Genomic DNA, 21,832 nt, shown 5'->3' with positions numbered 1-21,832 from the left:
GAGAGAGAGAGAGAGAGAGAGAGAGAGAGAGAGAGAGAGAGAGAGAGAGAGAGACCCTCCTAGGGTTTCACCGCCGTCTTTGAAATTGTATATAATCCCGCGACGTGTCTCGGACTGAGCCGCGTGAGCGCTGAGATCGTCTGTTCGTTGATGACCGCCGTTAACGGGATTCGCCGAACGCGTTTCGGGTCCATCACAGAATCGGCCTATTTTTATTCCGTTCTTTTCGATGTAATTCGTCCGGTTTTGACTGTGTCTTTGATCATCAAGTCTGTAGCTGCTGCGCAAAATACACCTGTATTACGGATCTTTATTGGAGTTCACTGTCATTCTCAGACTTCCCGAATCGAAATTTTCATTCTACCTTTGACTTCAGTATTCCATGTAACTGCTATTTTGATATTCTAAAGTTTACATTAAGTTTACATTACTCCCTTGATTCTATTTAATCTAGAGAGAAAAGATCTAAAAAGTATAATATTTTTATTTTGTGTATATTAGTAATATATTTACTTAGATCAAAATTGTTTTATTTAAACAGAATAAATAATTGCTTTCATGAAAAGCTAAAGTCTTAAGAAAATGTTTTCTTATTTGAAGAACATTTTATATTCATATAAGTAAATATATTGGTACCTATCAAATAAATATTTATTTGTTAAATATTTTTTCTTTCAATGTATAGTTTTGTCAGTTTAAAGTCTCTTTAAAATTTACAAGTAATTTATGCATTTTTAGAGACATTAAGTACGACTTCAGTTTTCACGTGAATAAAACCTACACTGTGATCCTTCAGAATATTGAACAGTTCAGATTGAAAATTGGGCTAGAATTTCGACTTGGGTTGCGTCATCGAAATGATAATATTTTTGTTTTTTTCTTTTTTTTTTTAAACATACACACCGAATGGCGTCGCGCTGCCGCAGCAGATTCGTGGGTAGATTGTCCTGAACTGCACTGCATACCAATTAAATGCGTTGTTTTCCGTGGAAAATTACCTCAGTGATTGCATTTAGATTATATGTAGATACTTATCATTTCTTGTCCAACTGTGTCTTTTAAGCCGGCAATTTACATACGGGCGAATACGCTTAACAAATTCCGACGTGAATGTTAATGATATGGACGCAAATTAGAAGTTGATGTAAGCTTCGTTTAACTTCAAGATGACGTGGACGGCAATTTGCATGGCCATCTATAAATACACCCGCGTCTTCCGTGCGTTGCGTGAAGCATGTTAAATTTCGTGCGAGCAATTCGACAATGTAACGTAAACGTTTTAATACGCGGGCCGCACGAGAGACGAAATATTCGCGAAAAATTCCTCGCGTCTTTATGTCGTATCATACATACGTACACGGTACATACATGCGCACACATGCACCACATACACATAAACACGCACATACACACAAGTAGTTGTACATTATGCGGACGCGTTAATAATTGTTTCCAGAACATGCAGAGTTGCGCCGGCTTCAAACCTCGATATTAAGGCCTCGCAACGTTGTTGCACTAGCATCGCCCCTAATCTTATCTTATCCTCCTAATGCCACGTCGGTAAGCGCTGGTACTTTGTGTGTAACACGCGCTCGTAGGAGTATCGAGCGGTGCGACAACCTCTCCTCGCTTTGCGTTTTGGAGCGATTCTAAGAGAATTCGTAACATCTATAATATGTTCCTCCACGATAACCCGGCTGCAAACCAAAAACGAATCGCTGTGCTCGCGCATCGGTTTGATATCGAGATCATTTCAATGAGTGTGTAACGGTGTGCAACACATTTCACCACTACGACCGACCTCCACTAAATTGACGTCAAGAAATCTTGGACCCTTTTGTATTTTCTATTTATATCGGTGCAATCTAATTGTCACGCAAGTTTCGTGGGCAGATCGGCTTACATCATTCGTCTCGCCCACGGCTTTGAAAACAACGCGTGAACGTGTCAATGTTCCGCGAATGGCTTGCATTCTGATTAACAATGCCAGTCGGACCGCGACTCGTGTCTCTAGACGATTCGATCTGTCGAGATCGATACGATCGTACGCGCAATGCGAAGGAAAGTAAAAATGATTCACAGCTGTCCATTCATTATTTAACAAACACCACCCATCAAATTTGCGGTTTTCCAGTGAACGCGTATTTTATTCCGAGGAGGAGGACAGAGAAAAAGAGGGAGAGGCACGCGCCTTGTATTATTGATCATTCTTCGTCATTATTCAATTTGCTCGTGGATGTATATCGTCTCGTGCCGGATGTAGTGAGCGAGAGGTAGAGAGACAAAGAGAAAAAAAGAGATGACTCGTAGGAGTAGTTGAGTACCTTGGACGTTAGCGTTAGTCTGGAAAAGTGTTACGGAAAAAGTGAGAGTTAGAGGCAAGATTTTTTCCCCTACTTCTCGTTTATGCAACACAAACGATACAAAATACCAGATTGCATGTGCAATCGTGGCAAAGAGAAGTTAATACTAACTTAGTCCGCGCTGGAGAGACACCCAAGTCGTTGACGTCTCACATATGTATGTCGTATCGCTAGAAACGTATAATTACGGCGATAATGAAGACGCATGTAAATGTGCGCAATTAACATCTCGTACCGTGCAGCCGAAGAAAAAAGGAACGCTTCGTCGTTGTAGTGACGTGCAACACAACTCGGAAGTAAGAGAACCGGTGTGTCCTAGACTCTCGCGTCCGTGTCATTTCCTTTTTTCCTTTTTTTTTGCGCAACGCAGAAGCGAATTCTAGCGGTTGCGCGCACGCGTGCACCTATTCACTCGAGATTGCACGTAGAAAATATTTTTTCCACTCGCGCTGCGCGGAAAGAAGAGTCCTCCGGCCGCGGCTACTTTTCGGTTAAGCGCTTCACGCCGGATTTCGCTTCTTCTGCCGCACGGTTGTCCGACTTAATTGCGTCCTCGTAGCGCTAACAGGCGGCCCAGCTCGTCGGTCACGCGCGGATAAGAGAAAAAGTCGCGCGCGGATAAGAGAAAAACGCGGTCGGTCGGTCGCTCGCCCGGTCTACCGCCGCGCGCTCGCTCGCTCGCACATGGACGGGACTTTGTGACGATCTGGATCGCTTTTTTTCGCACGAACTATGCCTTGGCGGTCCGAGAAACGCGAGCGCGCATTAGGTAACTCTCGCGAATGGATCGTCTTGGCGACGCGCAGATTCACCGCGTACGCTAACCTGTCCAGTAATCGAGCAAATGAACAGCTTGCAGTATTTGTTATAATAATAAGATATGTGACGTACACTTTATCAGATTCAAGTGAGTAACTACACTGAAAGAAAAAGAATGATTGCTCTGATTAAAATTATAATCATTTCTGACCCCAACCAGATTTTTTACAGTAAAATAGTAACACGTATGCAAAATCATTATTATATAATAAAAAGAATAATTAAAAAGTGCCTTCACTATAATTTACAGTAATCATAGTTAATCATAGTTGCAAATACTAAACATTTTCTTCTCAGTGTAGACGCGTAACTCACAGGTTATGTGATTATGTCAAAAAAGTGCGTTACAGAAGGTTAACTTGGCTTCATTTGTTCGAGTATTGGACTTTGATGTTTGAATGTTCACTTACTCGACTTCACTTAATCACCAATAGGTCACAGGTCGCTATGTAATCCGCCCGCGGATTTCGCACCGTGTCTCGTCCTCGTAAATTTGCATTTGCACTTGCAACTTGATCAATTTGTCAATTTATATATACCTTTCCTCTGTCCCGCAATTTTGTACACCAAAGGATTCTGTTCTCATTAATTAAGTTTTAAAATTGAAATTGAAATTGAAGTCGCGAAGAGACACGTCGATAATGTTTCTCTGGTGATCGCGGTGCCCCTCCCCCCCTTGCGGTATCCACTGATTATCGATACGAATTAATTACATCAAGAACCCCGGCTGTGTTCCACTCGAGATTTTCGCAACGCGCGCGCCTCCTTTCGCAAGCGTCGAGACGGCTTTCGTAACAACGCGAGCGCGTCGAAGAATAATTTATCGGCTCTTCGCAGAAACGAATCGGGACACGGGGAACTGGGGAGGGAGAGGGGGTGAGAAGGAGGGAGATGGTTGTGCGAGGCCCGAAAGATCGTTGATCGTTAATTAGCATGTCCGTGCTCCAGAGATCGTCGACGGCGTCGCTTTTGCGAAATGATGCGCGCACGCCTCTCGCCAACATTATAATATCTGGCTCTCGCGTACTCTATGCGTAATTGCCGTAATCTTTGGAAACCACTGTTTAAGTGCTCTCTCGTTTCTCTTTTCAGACATCCCCTGTTCCCGCTGCTCGCGCTCATATTCGAGAAGTGCGAACTGGCGACGTGTACGCCGCGCGAACCTGGTGTAGCGGGTGGTGACGTCTGTTCGTCCGAAAGCTTCAACGAGGATATCGCCGTATTTTCAAAACAGGTGAGTCCGTCACAAATGTGTTTGAATGCATGCTATTTGTTTGCGCGTTACGCGCGTCGTTGTTGTAGCTGGAGTCGACGATTAGAATCGCGAACGCAAGCTCGACAGGTGAGCAATGACAACCGATAAAAGAGCGAGAAGCCGGGCTCGATATGTGTACTTTATCACGTGGATCGTGTCCCGTTAGATTCTCCAGCTCCCGCGCTGAACGAAATCCTCGCGGGGGAACGTTTCATTCTGTCGTGCGATTCTTCCGTGAGAGAATGTCCCGGAGCGATTTTCGGGCATTCGCATGAGTCACGGCGCGACTCCGTTTCTCCGTCCCGCAACAGTAGATCCGCGTGTCTCGAGCATCGAGGCAGGACCCTACCTATTCGCCGTGGGACTTATTTTTAGGATTACCGTTGAAAGAAAGAGAGAGAGAGAGAGGAGAGAGAGAGAGAGAGAGAGGGGGAGAGAGAGAACGAGGACCTCGGGTATATACAGCTCCTAGACCGGCAACGAACGGAAGACTCGCTCACGCGTTTCCCTCCTTCCTATTTTTTCTTCTTTCCCCTGAGCAGCTCACCTGAGGCAGGTCCCCCCAAGGACACGCGTAGGTAACCCGAGAGCCTGCGGGGCCGCATGCCGTGAAACGATTTGGACCTTTTAAAACGTACCATTTTGCCGTCTTGCCTGCCAGAACCGCGCGCACGTAGATCCTCGGTTTTCTCGAAGGTCTCAGTTCACTCCGAGTGCGCGTTTCCGCGTGCTTTCGACTAACCAACTCAAATATCATCACCGTGTATGCTCTCGCGCGGGAAATTCGGCGCATCGTAAAAGCTTATCTACGGTGTGTTCTTTGCTTCCTGTTTCTTCACCTTTGCCTTTTTCAGACTTTTAAGCCTGATCTACAATATGTTCTTTGCGTTCTGTTTCTTGTATTCTATCTTTTTCTGGTTTAAAGTTTAAGGTTTGAGTCAGAAAGAGATAAAGAGAAAGAAGCAGGAAGCAAAGAGCATATTGTAGATCAGGCATTAAGCCTTAAGCCAGAAAACGACAGAAGTGACAGAAAACGGAAAGAAAAGAGTACATTGTAGATTAGAACTGAGACTCCTGGGTACTCGTCGTGGCCATTCTGACCTGTGAAGCAGAAGCGAGAAACAATATGACGAAAGTTCTTGCACATTGTTTTCAATTTGGACAAAATTGTGAAAGAAGACGAGCTAAAGAGAAAAAGTGTCACGTCAATTTCGCGGCTATTTATTGCTCAAGGAAAAAGGATAGTTTTCAGAGCGTGTTACAAAGTATGCTTAAGCGATTTCGTACAAGCTTTCATACAAATATTCTTTCACTTGAAAATTTCTGGCACACAAGAATTTCTGGTATGCGTTTTGTCATCCTTCTGACGTCATCAGTCGAGATTTCCGTGATGAGGGAGCAGCAGCCTCAAAAGTGGACGACGATTCGCGTCGTTTCCCCCGGCCGGAAAACGGAGGGACGCGGACTGTTCCGTGATAGATCTGACCGCGTCATGCGCGTTTACCTCCAGCTATTTTTATATCGCAAAGTGACATAGTCTACTTTCGAGATATCGAATGAATTACCGTAGCAACGAGCCCTACGTAAGAAGCCGTACATTGAACTGCGTTCACCCAATCTCACATTTACGCTGACGAGAATTTTTTTAATGATCGATCGAGAAATTGGTCAAGCAGGAAAGAAAAAGAAAAAGAGCGAGTGAGTGAGAAATGTTTATCTTCGCGGTCGCCTCGTGTTCCTTTTTCCCGTATTTTCTAAAAATATCAACGCGCTCGCGCGCGACAACAGTGTATTAAGTCCGAGGCGACGGGACGGGCAATAAAAATGTTATCGTGCTCGTTTGCTTATGGTGAACCGATGCAAACGAATTCAGCACATTTAGATTGAAGGCTATCGGCGCCCGCGCTGCACCGTTAGACAGCTGTTAGATAGCCTCCGCGGTTATTTTCGCGTTAGCATTGTACGCGCGGTCACAGCTGGACTTCGATACAATAGGATTACGTGTTAATTAAAATTCTCAATCGAGATAACGGAGATGAGCGCGCACGTGCGCGCTTCTCTTAAGGGACATCTCGCACAACAACGAGGAGGAGGAGGAGAAGGAGGAGGAGGAGAAAAGCACGAATTCCGTTTCGCTGGTGTAGGAAGTATTTTCGCGAGATTGCGCGCGCGAATCTCTCATTAGCGCTGCGAGAGAAAAAAATTCGTCGACTTACGCGCGTCTAAATATAGGGCGTCGTCGGTAATACGGTAGCAGCGGCTTTGAGGCAGCGCTATGTCGAGATAACGATAAGAGTTAAGCCTTGCCGTGCGAGGTAGGATAAGGTGGCGGCGGTCTGTGTGTATACATTGTTTTGCCGCGGTTGAACGCCGAAAACTTCCAGCGATAAAAACGCTCCGAATCTACGGCGTATCGAGATTCCTGAGATAATCATGCGCGCCCAACGGCGTCTCTTTCTTTCTTTCTTTCTTTATTTCTCTCTCTCTCTCTCTTTCTCTTTCATATTTTCTTCGTTTTCTCTCTCAAGCTCTCGAGAACGACGGGACGCTGCGCTCTCTCACCGCTCGCCAGGATGCCAACGGCGTCGGCGGCGACCATGGCTGCTTCTTCGAGTTTTCTCCGCGTTATTTATCCGCGAGCGTGTCGACGTTATTACACCGCCGCCGGGACGCCGCCTCCGCGTACTCTCGCGGATATATTCCGTTGACGTTACGAAACTCCGACATGACATTTGCATCTTAATAAGGCGCGCCATAAGGTGCGTTTCAAAACGCGCACGACGGCGACGACGACGGAAAGCGACGCTCGTGATCGCGCACGGGGGACGTTTACCTCGCGACGGTGCCGCGTATATCTATCGCTTCGTCGTTTACTTGGATATTTTTCCAGCTTCTCTCTCTTTCTCTTTCTCCCTCTCTCCCTCCCCTTGTCGCCGTCTCGAGTATGTGCGCGCCGAACTCTCAGTCACAATTAAACACTCGGTAATTAAGAACGTAGGTAAAGAGCAACGATCCGGTATAATCTTCCTTCTTTATCCCGGGCTCTTAAAAGCGCAACGTGATGCACTCTCTCGTGTCGAGAGTCAGGGAGTTAATTATTCGTCAGGGAATCCAAATAACGCAACGTCGAGAAGGAATCATCGCTGTTGTCTAAGTATATATCTGTTTAGAGTGTGTGCAAAATCATCGTTGAGCACGGTGCGGGGTACTCTGTCTCATTGATTTGTATCGGCACTCGACGATCATTATCTTAATCAGATACTTCAACGTTTATTTTAGTGAGTGATACGTTAACCTTTTTCGCGTATCAAGGTAATACTCGAAAGCGTTGTTTTCGATTTAACGTTATCAGCTCGCGATACATCTCGCGAACGTTCGGAAGGATACAATTTACAAATACGGCGGATTACTCGTTGCCCTCTGTATTAAAGAAAAATCGGTGAACGTCGTAAATCTGACGTGGTGCCGAGTGATCGTTATTAATCCTAATTAGGGATCAAATAGCGAATAAAAATGTCGCGATAGTAGGATATACCGAAATTTTAGCACAATCCTTTTAGCAGTCATTTAACCGCGCATTTTTCAACGAATATGTGGCTCGTAAAGTTGCTGCGTATCTCTCTCTCTCTCTCTCTCTTCCCTCTCTCTCTTTCTCTCTCGTATTATTACGCCAAGTCCTTCAAATGTTTCACTCGCGAAGCAATGTCGCTTGTGCGTACCATCATTGACCGTGTTGTCGGTTTCGCGTTGGCTTGCTCGAAATTCGTTTCGGTCTCGTATTTTAACTTATATTAGCGACAGAATTTTCGACTCCCCCCCGCCGTGTGTATGCGCGCGTGCTCGTTAATAAAATTGCGTATCTAAAATTCGCGGTTAACAGCGGCACGCGGTTTAGCGCGTCGCGAAAGGCCGGCTCTCGGCCGCCACCGTTCCGTCGCGTACCTGTTCGCGTTAATTCCGAGATTACGGCCGCGTACCGGAGTAGATAAACAAATTATATACGGCGGATAATAGTCTCCCTCGCGAATCCTCTCCCTCTCTCTCTCTCCTGTACGTAACACAGATATGGAGTCAGGCGCGGCGCGAATAGATTTTTGTTCACGCATTATTATCTTGTCTTCTTGAGTAGTTGTGTTAATTACTTGAGACCGGAATGTTCGAATTGAATCCGTATCGTTGTTCTCTGTTTTTTGCGCACTGCACAATATTATTTATGCACCGAAATAATATCATTGTTTTTATATAAATCTTTTTTAATTTTATTGTTTCCAGTAGTGCGGGAATAAACTTGTCAGTTGATATTGCTGGGGAGCATACATAAATTTCGCTGAAAACGTAGTACATTTTAGTTCCTAAGATATAAACAGCACATGTGAGGATAAATTGCTGCGGAGTGTTTTCTCCGGTTACAAAATTCTTTTCGTGCACATATTTTTACTGCACATTCAAAGGCAAATTATTTATTATCAATTACCGTCGCCTCGTATCATTGTTCGAATAATTTGAGCAAGCATAAAGAGAGCAAAAGAATTTGCAAGGAAGCAAGCATTGAGTGTCGTGGAAGATTCACCGGATGAATAAACATTTTTGTAAGCGTGTTCCCTCCGGACTGTGTGCTGCGGACAATGAACTTTGACCTGCTGTATCTCAGAGCAAATTCCATTTGCAAAACCACACGCTCTCACAACGTGTGGCCAATACCATCTGACAAAAGTCGTTCGGCCGTGTCCTTCTGGATGCTCGTTTGTGAATTCCGTTATTCCGACTGTCGACTCCTTTCCCGACAAATTCGCCGGTTGTCCTCGAGCCGCCTGCGCTAGCACGAGGTACGAGCACGTAATACAAGTATAACGTGCACAAGGAATAATAACACACACGCAAGACGTGTATAATGATACACACGACGAGTAGCGCGTTTTCGCAATATATAATTGTAGCTTCCCCCGTACATGCATATTCAGTCGAGCGGATAACACACTCGCTCGATACTCGCGCGAGCGTTAATACACTGCCGAAGGGCAGCATCGATGTTCAAGTGGACATTGTTTTGAAGGCCGTCACTAGGCGCGTCGTCGCGCGTCTCTCACGCACACGCGACACTGCGACGATGCAAGTCGGTAGATAAGCAGGTGACAATCCTCTTGCGGCGGTTTTCAAGGCGTGCCATGTCGTGCGAGAGAGAGAGAGAGAGAGAGAGAGAGAGAGAGAGAGAGAGGGGGGGGGGAGAGAGAGAGAGCCCTTGCTGTGTACCCCTCGATCGTGTCGCTTCCTCCTCCTCCACCTCCCTCTCTTCGCTTCCCCCCATTTGCCCCCTCCTGTCGGTATCACCGCGGCAATAGGGCCGTACGACAAAAGGGCCGCACGCTGCGTGCGGGATTATTTCGCGTTTCTCGTTGTGCGTGCCACGCCGCGCCGCTCTGCATCGTGCTGTGCATGCATGCGTGCGTGCGTACGTACGTACATACGTACGTACGTACTTACGTACGTATGGGACGTATACTCGATGGCTGTCGCGAAGCGCAGCGCATGCGTGACCCTCAGTCGGGGCCCGACCACGGCGGCCGGCGAGTCGTGAGAAGCGGCGAAGCGTGGAGAGTCGAGCTTGGGCGACTCGCGACGGCACCGGCGGTGGGGGTCTCGGGGGCCAGAAGGGCGTCGTGACGAAGGGTGGAGGGTGGGGGAGCTGCTCATTTTCTGCCATTGTAAATTGATCTATTCAATGGGTCCACCATTATCCCCCCGTGCGGTCCCCGCATCGTGTGCCCTATGGGGCTGCGATGTTCCAGTCTCTTTCGCCGTGTGCCTCCCTTCTGCCCTTCGCACGGCTCCCCCTTCATCTCGTCCCCTTTACCCCCGTCGGTCCCCTCGGCGACCTCTCTCCTCTCTTTCTTTCTTTCGATTCGCGCGCGCACACGTTGCCTGCCTTCGAGTTCAACCTTCGACGTACGTTGCCTGGCTGCAACGTGCCATCGGTCGTATCCCGCTGTGCCGCGTTGCGCCGAGCCTTTGTTACGCCCTCTTTTTGCTACCCGCCGAAAGAGGCATCTTTTTTTCTCTCTCATACTCTCTCTTTTCCTTTTTTACGAGATCATCGGCGACCGCGTCGAAAAATTTGCTCGCGCTTCGTCGCTCGCGGCTGTGCGTGCTCCTCGTTGCCTCCTCTGAAATCCGGTCGGTCAAATGAGCGTCGACGATGTTCGCTCGAGTGTGACGGGTAGTTTCGATCTAGTATGTATTTATTTGTAAGCAGCTAAATTTAACGTTCGTGTATGAGAAAGAGCTGATCAATGATTTACCTCCGTTGGATTTGTACTCGTTATTTCGATACTGTGTTAAATATCATTCAATTGAGACAATTTAACGCGCGCGCAAGAGAGAGAGAGAAAGAGAAATGAATGTAGATAAATAGATATATAAATTATATTACGATTGATTTTATATTAAATTACGTTTTCGACATATTTGACGATGCTGTTAGTTGACCTTGTTTCTGTATGTTATTCTTTGTGCAGTGTTTCGCAACTATTCTCGGGGGCTTTGTTAGCTGTTATGCTCTGAGCGAAAATATCGATTCTCTCTTAGTCGTCTCTCAGCCGGAAAAGCTGCGTATGCGTCACACTTTCGCCGTGGAAAAATCTGCTTGGGGATAATTCGTCTGCTTGGGGATAATTTATTCAATCTGTCGTTCGAATTAAGCTCACGGGTTACACGATACGCATGTGTCGCAAAGTACGAGCGCGATATCAGCGCTGTTAGCCGCGAGTGAGAAATTTTTCCGGTAGTAATTGCGTCTTGAACAATGAGTGGAAAGTGCCGAGATGAAGCGCTCGACTACGAGAGACGTGGGCGCGCGTACACTCGTCGCGATTTCGCATCGTATCCACAAATACAAATACACACCTACATACACGCGCGCGCTAAGAACCGAACGAGAGAAACGAGAGGAGAAGGATCCTATCGGGATTTATTGGTACAATTAGGATGCACCTCCGGGGACATTAAACCCTCGTAAAATACCACCCCCGCACCGTGATGCGCCGCCTAATGCGACCGCGAGACAAACGCACCTTATTGCCAACGTAATCTCCCCGCTATTTCGCGTCCGGCACATTTTCTTCCTTTCATTTCCGCAGATTGCGGACTCGATATATGAAACAAAGAAGACAAAAGAGTATGAACGCGTCGTACACCCGAGAGAAAAATATCTAAGAAATAAAAAGTATTTATTCGGTTAGTACTAATTAATAGCATGTTTGCTTACACTAATGCAGAATATGTTTCAAATAATGTTTTCTTAAAACCTTAAATACGGGAAAAATATTGTAGTAAAAATTATCTTTCTTTTTACGACGCTACCTGAATCTCACAGTGTATCTTCGTGATTGTTTAGAATCATTAAGAAAAGTTTCCAAAGCAATTGTTGCATTGCACGAAATAACGAGCAAAATTTTCTCTTTCTGTCTTTCTCTTTAATGGACAAGTATTATTTTGAAGAATAACTTGTCTCTTTCGATGCTCGCTCCGGTAATCTAATCACGCGATCCACGTGTAGAAGTCCAGCAACGAGCCGTTACGAGAACCGGTGCAGCAGCGATCGCGGTAGTAGCTCGATTTTAACGGCGATTCGAAGCCAATTAACGAAACGAAAGCCACGTAAGAAGCGGAATAAGACGCGCGACCGCACATCGGACCGGTTTTCCGCTTCATGACGTCATCGCGATGTCATCGGCGAATTAGGCTGCGGCAATACGACGAAACGCGTTCACCATATGCAGCGGATACGGTGATGGCGTGAGAATTTCAATCGGTACGTTCGGTCGGAAATTACAATGTTAACGGAGATGATGCTCGAAATCCTCTCGTCCTGACGACGATCGAGTCGAGATTTTTATTCAGTAATAAAATTGATCGTTCATTCGATTGGTGCGATCTTCCTCTCCTACGTATAAAATATTAAATACATCTTTTATTCATCTTGACATTCTTGCATGCCGATCGTTACGACGTCGCGAGGAGCGTCCTTACGAACGTGCCGAAATTCGCAGAATGTAAAAAGAGAAATTTCACCGTAGCTTCGACAAGTCGTAAATTTATGCAGCTTCCGAGTATCGAAATCTCGTTGCCAAACGGTTCTCTTCGACGGCATGCCTCTCTCGCGACTTCGGTCGCTTCCAGTTTTGACCGTTTCAACATCCAGCGCGCATACGCGCGAGTTAATTCCGTTGTTACGAGCACCGGCGCGGCTATCGCCGGCGGTCTCGTCAGGCCACAATTTCGCAATTATCGCGTTCTAGCGTAAATACTGCCTCGTTTTGACGTGCGCTACCACGCGATAGCGATCACGCGCTATCACGCGTACAGCCACGACTCTCTTCCTCCTCCTTCTCATCTTCCTTCTCTTCCTCGCGTAACTCCACGACTATGTCGCTCCTCGTGGCGTTTTGCAAAAACCCCACGTGCCGTGTGGCCGTTCATCGGCCGGTCACGCTCTTGGACCGTGTGTATCGTGAGTTTTGATCTGTCGGTAGTTTTGTCTTTATGCCGGGCAAGCCATTGGCGGCCAGAAAAACAATTAGCTGAAAGTATGCGGAGTGAGTCGTTACTCGAGCCGAACAAGTGGTAGTTAAGGTAGCAGTTGAGGTAACAGTCAAGTATTATCTTCCAGGGGATTATTCGCAATATCTCGGGTTTCTATGAAACTCGTTGAGTCGTTTATTTCGGCTTCTTTCGGATTTTTACCTGCGAAGAAAGATTCTTTCAGCCTTTTAAATCTTTTAAGGCTTCAACCTTTTGAATTGCTTTCTTTGCGCGTGAAAAATGAATAAAGAATGAAATATTTTGTCATTGTATGTGCTGCGGCGTATACATTCCTTCTTTCCTCGCTTCGGCAAATATTTCCACCAGCTGTGAGCAAAAATCAACTACCCTTTAGTTGTTTGACGGACGTGTTTAATTTTGCATATTTCTTTAAAAGCAAGGATGTATATATTTAATTTAGGTCATTACCATTTCCTTGGTCATTTTCCAAGATTTTCTTTTTTCTTTACGGTTTCTTTTCTTTTATGGTTCTTTAGAATCATCTTTACATTCAAAAGTTTGTAACCTTGAATATTTATCCTGTTCTCGAGATTTTACATTATTCTATGACTTTGTTCGCATTCGTCATAGTTCGTTCTTGTGTTCTTTACGGTCGAATACGCATATTTGTCATTTTAGAATATCGTAGAATCAATGGTCTCCAATGGTCTCGTTTGTCACAGAAAACTGAAATATTCGTTTCTTCCGATTTAGTATCTACTTCTTTTGAATAAACTTTTTGTGGAAATGCAACCTCGGAATTGATTCTCTACTAGTGATCTTGACTTGATACGCATCCGTTGCAGTAGCATTTGAATTAAATGAAACGTCTCAAAACTTATTAGTCTCGTGCAATTAAAAAAGATCTGGAAAGTTCTGCTCGTGGTATCGTCTCGAATATCTATTCGTGTCACTTATTGAGACGCGTGTTTCGGCCTGCATAGAGTTCCCGAATTGGAAGGGAAGAGTTCAAGAGGGTGGCAGGGCGACAGCAACGTCCAAAAGCAGCTGTTTCGTGTATATCTCGGCAAGATCAGCGCACACCACGAAAGCCTTAATGCCACGTACGTAGCAAGGCAGGCAAATACGCAGCGTGTGTACGTATCTGCCCTCCGTGTGATGCTCTCGTACGTGGTGCAGCCGAGATCGTACCCGAACAGACACCCCGGCGTGCCGGAACGAGAGAGCATTCTCTAAATATTATCGCGCAATATTTTTACCACCATCGCGGCTGAGTTATTCGCCCTCCGCCCGACACAGCCAGCGAATGCTGCTGACGTTTCTATACGCATCTATCTCTGTTTGTTTTCTCATCGAACATTCCCGCACCCTCTCGCGCCGGGTCAGTCTCCTTCTCGACACCGTCGGCGTGCGATGGCACCCGTGATTTTTCCTTCCACGGGATCCCTCATTCGTTGTTTTAACACTATATAAATCGTCTCTGGCTTGCATCTTATTTTATTTATTTTTAAAATTTTGTATGATAACTAAAACGAATTCTTTTATACCGTCGCGCAATTATATTGTGATTATTCCTACGGGGTTGCTCACTCGTTATTCTAACGTTGACTTGTTAATGTTTTTTAGCATAAGAATGAAATTTTTCGCTAGCTAAATAGGATACGTTACCGCAAACGTCGGCTAATCTGGTCGATTCTCTCAACTCTACTCTCTTTCGTACATGACGTCTCTTTTTACCTCGGGCTACCGTCCGTCTTCTTACGAATGCGTCAGCACGTGTCGGCATATGAACCGCCGGCTTCTCGTTTCGGGAAAAACGGCGCGCAAAGAACAACGAACGCTGACGTGAGAGGGAGGGAGGGAGAAAGGGAAAGAGAGAAGAGGGTAGAATAGTAGGGAGTCGCTCGGGGAGAAAATGGAACGGACTGTTTACAAATTGTAATCTTGCCTACCTGCATGGCGTTAGGTCGAAAAAGCGCGATGACAGGGCCGTGTGCAAGAACTAGTCCTCCCCCCCGCGTCACCCCACGAGAACAGAGTTGACAGTATTTTTGTCGCGTGAGACGCCTTCATTACCAATACGGTCACCGGCGCAGAAGAGAAGGGAGGAGAGAAGAAGAGAGGAGAGGAGAGGAGAGCCCGAGGACGATTCCCATTCAGAATTCCGGCTCATGAATACGCGCGTCTCCTGCCTGGGAATTCTTGCGAGCGGACAATATTTCATTATCCGATTCTTTTTCTCTTTCAGGCAAACGCGCGCGACGCGCTTCTGCCGACTGACTGTATCTCGCGTTTCGCCGTTCTTCTCGATTCTCGACGCCGTACATACCGAAGGGTCGTTCCTTCCCGAAAGAATCCGCGCACTGCGTCCCCGGCTGGGCACTGATGCGCTCACGTACGTAGCGCGATGAATAAATAAGCGAGAGAACTTACTTACGGTGGATATATTTATAGTAACATTAAGAGCCTCCGCGCGCGAGTTCTCTCTCTCTCTCTCTCTCTCTCTCTCTCTCTCTCTCTCTTTCTTTCTACGATTCTCGAGGACGTAGAAATGAGAGACGGGGCGCGCAGCGAAAGAATCGACGGAGATATGTATCCGTTCGGTAATTAATTTCTCCCCGGCGTGGCAGGCCAGCAGCGTGCTTTTTCCAGCGGCGCAAATAATTGGCCCCATAGAGAGTTAACGATATCCTGCAGGATCTAATCTGTTCGTTCGATCTGACGTCGCGGCGCGGCGTAGCGCTTGCCCCGTCTCGTGAATTCCATGCACATCGAGAATCAGATGACAGGCGCTGACCGACGAGATTCGTCTCGCGCGTTTCGCTTAACAAGTCGGGGGAGAACTTGGAGGTTCCGCCAGAAAAACCCGGAAGCATGGCATTTTCCTCTTCGGGGGTTTTCGCGTGTGGCGTCACGGAAATGTCGGAGAATCTCGACGCCCTTTCCGACTTCTTCACGTCGTCTCTTTTTCTTTCTCCCTCTTTCTCTCCTCTCTTCTCTCCTTGATTCGCCGCCGCGACTCCATCGCGTTCTCCGACGCGTTTCCGTTTCTGTACGTACGAATCGAACAGTGGGGGTCCAATTAAGAGGAAGCACGCGAAGGAAATCGCTTAGAGAAAGATGAGAAGGAGGTGGAGGTATAAGAGGGAGTAGTAGGAGAGGCTAACGAGAGGTGGAGGATAGGTTTGGCTGCGTGTGTGTGTGTGCTAGCGCGCGTGTGTATCCCCTTTACACATATGCATATACACCGCGATACGATCGTACGTGTAGCTTTAATACCGCAATTACGCTGGATCCAATTATTAACGCTCTCATACATGTGTGTCCATGTGTTGCAGATCAGACAAGAGAAGCCGTACTACATCGCGGATCCGGAGGTGGACTCGCTAGTGAGTATTTCCTTATTCACTTGGCACGAGAGCGCGCGTATAAGCGCGAAGGAAGAGACGTTCCTTGGTGTCCCCTCGATACACCGCTTATCTCCGCGCATAATTTCGTTCTCGCGCGATTTCTCTTCGGAATGGCGCGCGCGAAAATCGCGAGACATCGTGTTATCCCGCTGCTTTGGGGCATCGACGCTTAATTACGGGACCAATTAAACCGGGAGAAACGCGAGAAAGACGCCTCGAAGAGATGCGATCCGGTGTGCAGCGGTGTGTAAATAGCGAGAAGTCGCGTTCTTCCGTCTTCCCTGACGGCTCCTAATCGCTCAATTTCATCGGGCGATCGTCCGTCGAGATACCCAAATACGGCTGCGTCGGCCCGACGAAATAACGAGCCGGGAAGTAAGCAACGACGCGCGAGCGTTCCGCGCTTCTTCCAACGGTGGAATAATTAACGGAACACACAGTGGCGTCAGCCGCTCACCTCCGTTCGCCGTCACTTGGTCGCTCGAAACGCGGATACACGAATATTTCGTGTGGGCGGATACATTCGTTATGAGATAGGACGATAAGGTGGACGGTGCACGTGTGTGTTTGTGTATGTGTGTGCGCGCGCGCGCGCGCCCCACTGACCGGAACAAACCATCGTGCCGAATTCCTCTGTCATTTTATGAACGAGGCTAAGGCGATATAATCGGCACCAACTAACTTTTCCTTCATTAACAGATAGAATCGACTGACTGAGTAATGTTTTATGCAAGACCGACCGAAATGTTATTGTAAATAAGTGGTCTGTAATATGTGGGATAGCACCGCGGCGGTTTGGTCCGCCGGGCATATGGCAGCGCGCTCGAAAGATAGGTGATGTAACACTCGCATACGTAACTCATAGCGCGATAATTAGAGGTCGGGTTAACACGCGGCGATGTTGCCCCTTACGGTATTGTTTTCCCCCACGGACGGATACGTCTGTTTCTCTTATTCTCCTTGTCTGCTACTGCCTCGAGTGAACCTTCGGCGGATCTTCGAAACACGCGAGGAAGAAATATTTTAAGCGACCCTCCGCGCTCTCCGATCGAGATAACGGGCAGAGTGGGCTTTTTAAATAACTCCGAGTGTATTCCGGAGTCCGGGCGGGAACGCGTACACACGCGGCCTCACCGGTGCTGCTAGTGATGGTGGTGGCTAAGGACGACTCAGGACTGATCCATCATTAGGAATTCCTCGTGGAATCGTTGTGCCGCCTTTGACGTGGCTCTTTCACTTCACCTCGCTATTTCGCGGGATTTTTCGCGAGAATTTGTTCATCGCGTGCAATCGCGAAAGTCTCTGTCGCCCGGCAAATTCCTTTGACAACTCTGAAACACGAATCGAAAAGTATCGCTTAATATTGAAATAACGTTATTTTGGTATCAACGAAAAATAATACGTTAATACAGTTGAAGTCACATAGTCATATACATAGTTAATACATATAATATTTCTACCTGGGATGGGACGCGCACGATATTAACAAAATTCGATCGAATGGATTTGAAAACATACAAAGAGAAAAAGTTTGCAACGAGTTGTACCGGGGAATGCGGTTGAATTGTTGCTTTTTGCCGAATTGTTAAATCCCTAGGATCAATAGTCAGTTTTGTTTGACGGATGTATAAGCACGACACCCGACAAATGTATACTTTAATTCCCACGCAATACAAAGATCGATATTTTCGAACGGGAGAAGCCGTGTACTACAGTACGGACGATTTTTATTGAAAAATATTCGAGTGCTACATTTCTCGAGATCAGCGCACGGAGTTGTTGCCAAATTGCTGTTTTACGCTTATTTTAGCCGGCTGTTTTTCCCTTTTTTTTTTTTTGCACGGAGAAAAGAGGAAGCGAGAGTGGCGACGAGGAATGCATTTCGTCGACGCTGTTTTCGCACCGTTGCCCACAATTTTTCGAAACGTCACGTCCGTTACCTGGCCTCGTCACAGCCGCATCGGGTTGCGAATATTCGTGCAAGGTGCAACTTGGATCTCTCGCCAGCGTTGTCACAACTGTCGACCGATCTCGCTCGAAAATAACGCCGCGCATGCAGAAACTGCGAAAGTGAAAACGCTTGGGTTAGTCCGCGATAGCAACGATCGTGACAAAATCGCGCGAGAAGCATCGCGCATATTCCAGCAGAATGTGCCCTCCTCGGACTCCTGCTTCTGGAACTCGCGCTTGAGGCTTTCATCTATTAACTCGCGGTCGATCACATAAGAAGCAAATATCATCGGTGATTTATGTTCCTTTTGCGCCACGAGAAGTGGGAAGTAGCGACGTCATCCGCGCGACCGCGCTGTCCTTCCCTCTGGTGCCGTTTGCGCGCGCGTCTATAGCTCTCGGCTATCCTCGTGCGACGTGCATTTGCAAAAAGCCGGCTCTGGCAGGTGTTACGGGTAGTAAATCGAGGGAGTTAAATGGGCTCGACGGAGAAAAATTTTCGAATCGTCTACTACGGCGCGGCCGCCAAGCAGACAACCTATCTGCCGCGGCGCAGCGTTAGAAAGAAGGGACAGCTCCTCAGGGTTGCTCGGGGCTGCGCTTGTCGTTGCACCGGTCGGTCGGTCGGTTGGTCGGTCGGTTGGTCGGTCGGTGCGGTAACCGCGCAGCAGCGCATAGTAGTCGCTCACCGGTCGTCGTAGGAAGCCCGGCGGAAGGTTGGCGTGGCTTCATTACGTCCGTGGCAAATCGCAATCTACGAGCAATGAGCCTCTATCGTAAAGAAGAGGCACGTAACGTTCGCGCTTTTTGTCTCGTCCACCACCTACTCCCTCTCGCCTCTCTACTCACCTTCTACCTCTCCTACGGCTTGCCATCCTTTCGACCCCCTTCGCATTCTGTTCCTTCCTTCGGCCTCTCAAAGTCTCCGGAGTTCTTTTCTTTTCCTCTTCGTACTCTTGCCGTTCTCTATCTTCTCCGAGAGAAAGAGAGGTATCCTTCCTCCCTCCCTCCCTCCCTCCCGCCCTTCTCGCGCGTCCCGCGAACGCCAATCGAGCGGAGCTTTTTTGCCGATAATTTCGCAGAACGGAAAAGTCACCGAGTGAGATTGCCTTCTGAGCCGGCGACTCTCTTTCTCTCTCTCTTGAGACAGAGAGCGCGATACCGACATTTTCTTCGCCAGATCTCTCCGATGGCCACCGGAACACGATTGAGAGACCTTTGCTCGTACATCCTCCGCTCTCTTTTCCTCTCTTTTCCATTACGCACGGCCGAGCGAGCGTGAAAGGGGCTCCGAAGTGCGGAAAATTCGGTGCGGTTGTGACCGCTGTTTCTGGCCTGAGGAAACAATTGCATGCTGGGGAAAGCACGTAGTAGAATAAAACCGGATCTCACAAGCGCCGTCGAGCAATCGTCACAAACGGAATGTAAAATCCATGCAAAGCCATACAAACAACGGTTAATCGAACAGTTCAACAGTACTTCAAAGACCGACACCGGCGATTTCTTTGTTTGTTCGATGCTTTCACTCGTTTTTTTTTGTTTCTTTTTCTCTCTTTTTTTTATTTCTACAAATGCTACACGTGTAGTGGTACACGCTTGTTCGAAGAAAAACGGAAGAAGGAGTAAAATCCATCCTCTTAAAGTCGAATATATATTGAGTCTCGTGAGGATCTCTTCACGAGCGATTGCAGACATTCGGGAGGGCTTGACGCGATCTCAGACGAAGGGCCTCTCGCGCGTTCCGGTAAGTCGCGGGGAATTTCCTGCCGAGGCTAAACGGGGAAACCGCGCGAGGAGACACCACGTGGGCGGACAGAACGGCGTTCCGTCCCAGCTCTTCTCCCGTCGTAAACGGAACGACGGACGAGGGAAGGAAAGACGCGGCGAGAGACGCGTCTTTCGCGGCAGCGGAAGGCGGCAAAGCGAGCAACGTGAGGCGACCAGCCACAAAACTGTGTATGCGCGCGCGGAGAGGAAGCCGACGTTCGAGTGGACAAGAAGGAGAAAGAGAGCGGGCGAGAGCGAGATGAAGGAGGAAGAGATGGGAAAGAGAAGGAGGAGAGAGTCAGCCCTTCGCACACGCGCTTAAATAATATTCCCATTAGCATAAGCGAGAAATGAGCCAATGAGATGCTAATTGCCGGTCTTGCGTTTGGAGAATAATTATTATTGCGAGGGCATTCTTCGCTCCGCCGGACGGTCGGACTTGCCTTCGTGATTTACTCGCGGCGCGACGCCACGCGGTGTGCAAGAAGTGACATTAGCTGGGTTATTAATTTTTCAGATATTAATTGCGGTGCGCCCGTCGCGATCCGTCGTTGTTCTTGTGCGGCTAGCATGCGCATGCACCAACGCGAGCATCGCGATTTCTCTCTCTTTCTCTCTTTTCTTTCCTTTCAAGAAGCCCGCGACAGTCGAAATTTTAGTCCCATTTTCAACTTGAACTCTCTACCGTTCGCACATTCCAATTTTCGGGCCCACTCTGCTTCCCATAGACGCGACTTCGACGCATGTAGAGTAAATGCAATTTGGAGCTAATACATCGCGTCGATATATCGCCAGATACGCCAGATGTCAAAGTACGCTCTCTCTTCAGTTGTTTTTGTTTTTTTCTTTTTCCACTTTTTTTTTAGTAACGTGAAATTGCCCGCAATCTAAATCATTTGTTGAAGCGACGCTGCCGTTCGCCGAGCGCCCGATAAAATACACGACGTTTTTACATATTGCGTCAAATTTATTTCGCATTTATTTGCATCCAAGTTGCGTTTTTTTTTTGTTTCTGCTTGCGTAGAAGTTTCGAAATTGCCGCGCATACGTTACACGAGTCCTGCCGTATATTTCAAAGTCCAGAATATTCCGCGAGAAAAAAAACATTCAGGACTCGTTGCACAGAAAAAAAGGAAATTCTTGTTTGGAAGATATCTCTATTTTCGACACATTAATCTTTAAGTGAGATTACATTTTTAAATGTGTCATGTCCCATGTCGTCTCTATTCATTTAAAATTAATATGCTCAAATTAACAATCGTTATTTCATACATAAGCAACGATATGTTATTTTGTTAGAACAATTTTAAAGTCTTGAATTTCAATAATCTTATAATTTTACTTGAATATTATAATTTAAATATTATAATTTTATAATTTTAATTCAATAATCTTATAATTTTATTTAAATATTATAATAGTCTTATAAGAAGAGTACAATATGATTATTTTGATTATAATAGTCGTATAAGAAGAGTACAATATGATTATTTTGATGATAAAGATATCTTGTTTCGACGTGTGAAAACATCGTATTCTCAGTCCGATATTTTGTGTGCTTTCCGTTAATGTAAATTACTTTTGAATAAGTAAAACACAGATTTTTCTTCGGTTTTTAATCGATTACCCGATTATATCATAAGTTGTGTGTATATATATGTGTGTATATATATACACACACATACAATTTATATATATATATATATATATATATATATATATATATATAT

At 46.7% G+C, this 21,832-nt stretch overlaps 1 protein-coding gene across 4 annotated transcripts in view; it reads left to right on the top strand.

Moving 5' to 3' along the window:
* Nucleotides 1–21,832, top strand: part of LOC116844593 (homeobox protein homothorax) — a 550,706-nt gene that overhangs the window by 64,379 nt on the left and 464,495 nt on the right. For all 4 annotated transcript variants that reach the window (XM_032816349.1, XM_032816350.1, XM_032816348.1 and 1 more), the window contains exons 3-4: nucleotides 4,275–4,416; nucleotides 16,314–16,364. In XM_032816349.1, coding sequence (XP_032672240.1) covers nucleotides 4,275–4,416; nucleotides 16,314–16,364 — 193 coding nt within the window. The remainder of the gene's footprint in view (nucleotides 1–4,274; nucleotides 4,417–16,313; nucleotides 16,365–21,832) is intronic.

The sequence above is a fragment of the Odontomachus brunneus genome, unplaced genomic scaffold (assembly GCF_010583005.1).
Source record: "Odontomachus brunneus isolate Ranch 3 - 2012 unplaced genomic scaffold, Obru_v1 Obru_scaffold_043, whole genome shotgun sequence".
Taxonomy (NCBI): Eukaryota; Metazoa; Arthropoda; class Insecta; order Hymenoptera; family Formicidae; genus Odontomachus; species Odontomachus brunneus.
This window is presented reverse-complemented; position numbering and strand designations above follow the sequence as displayed.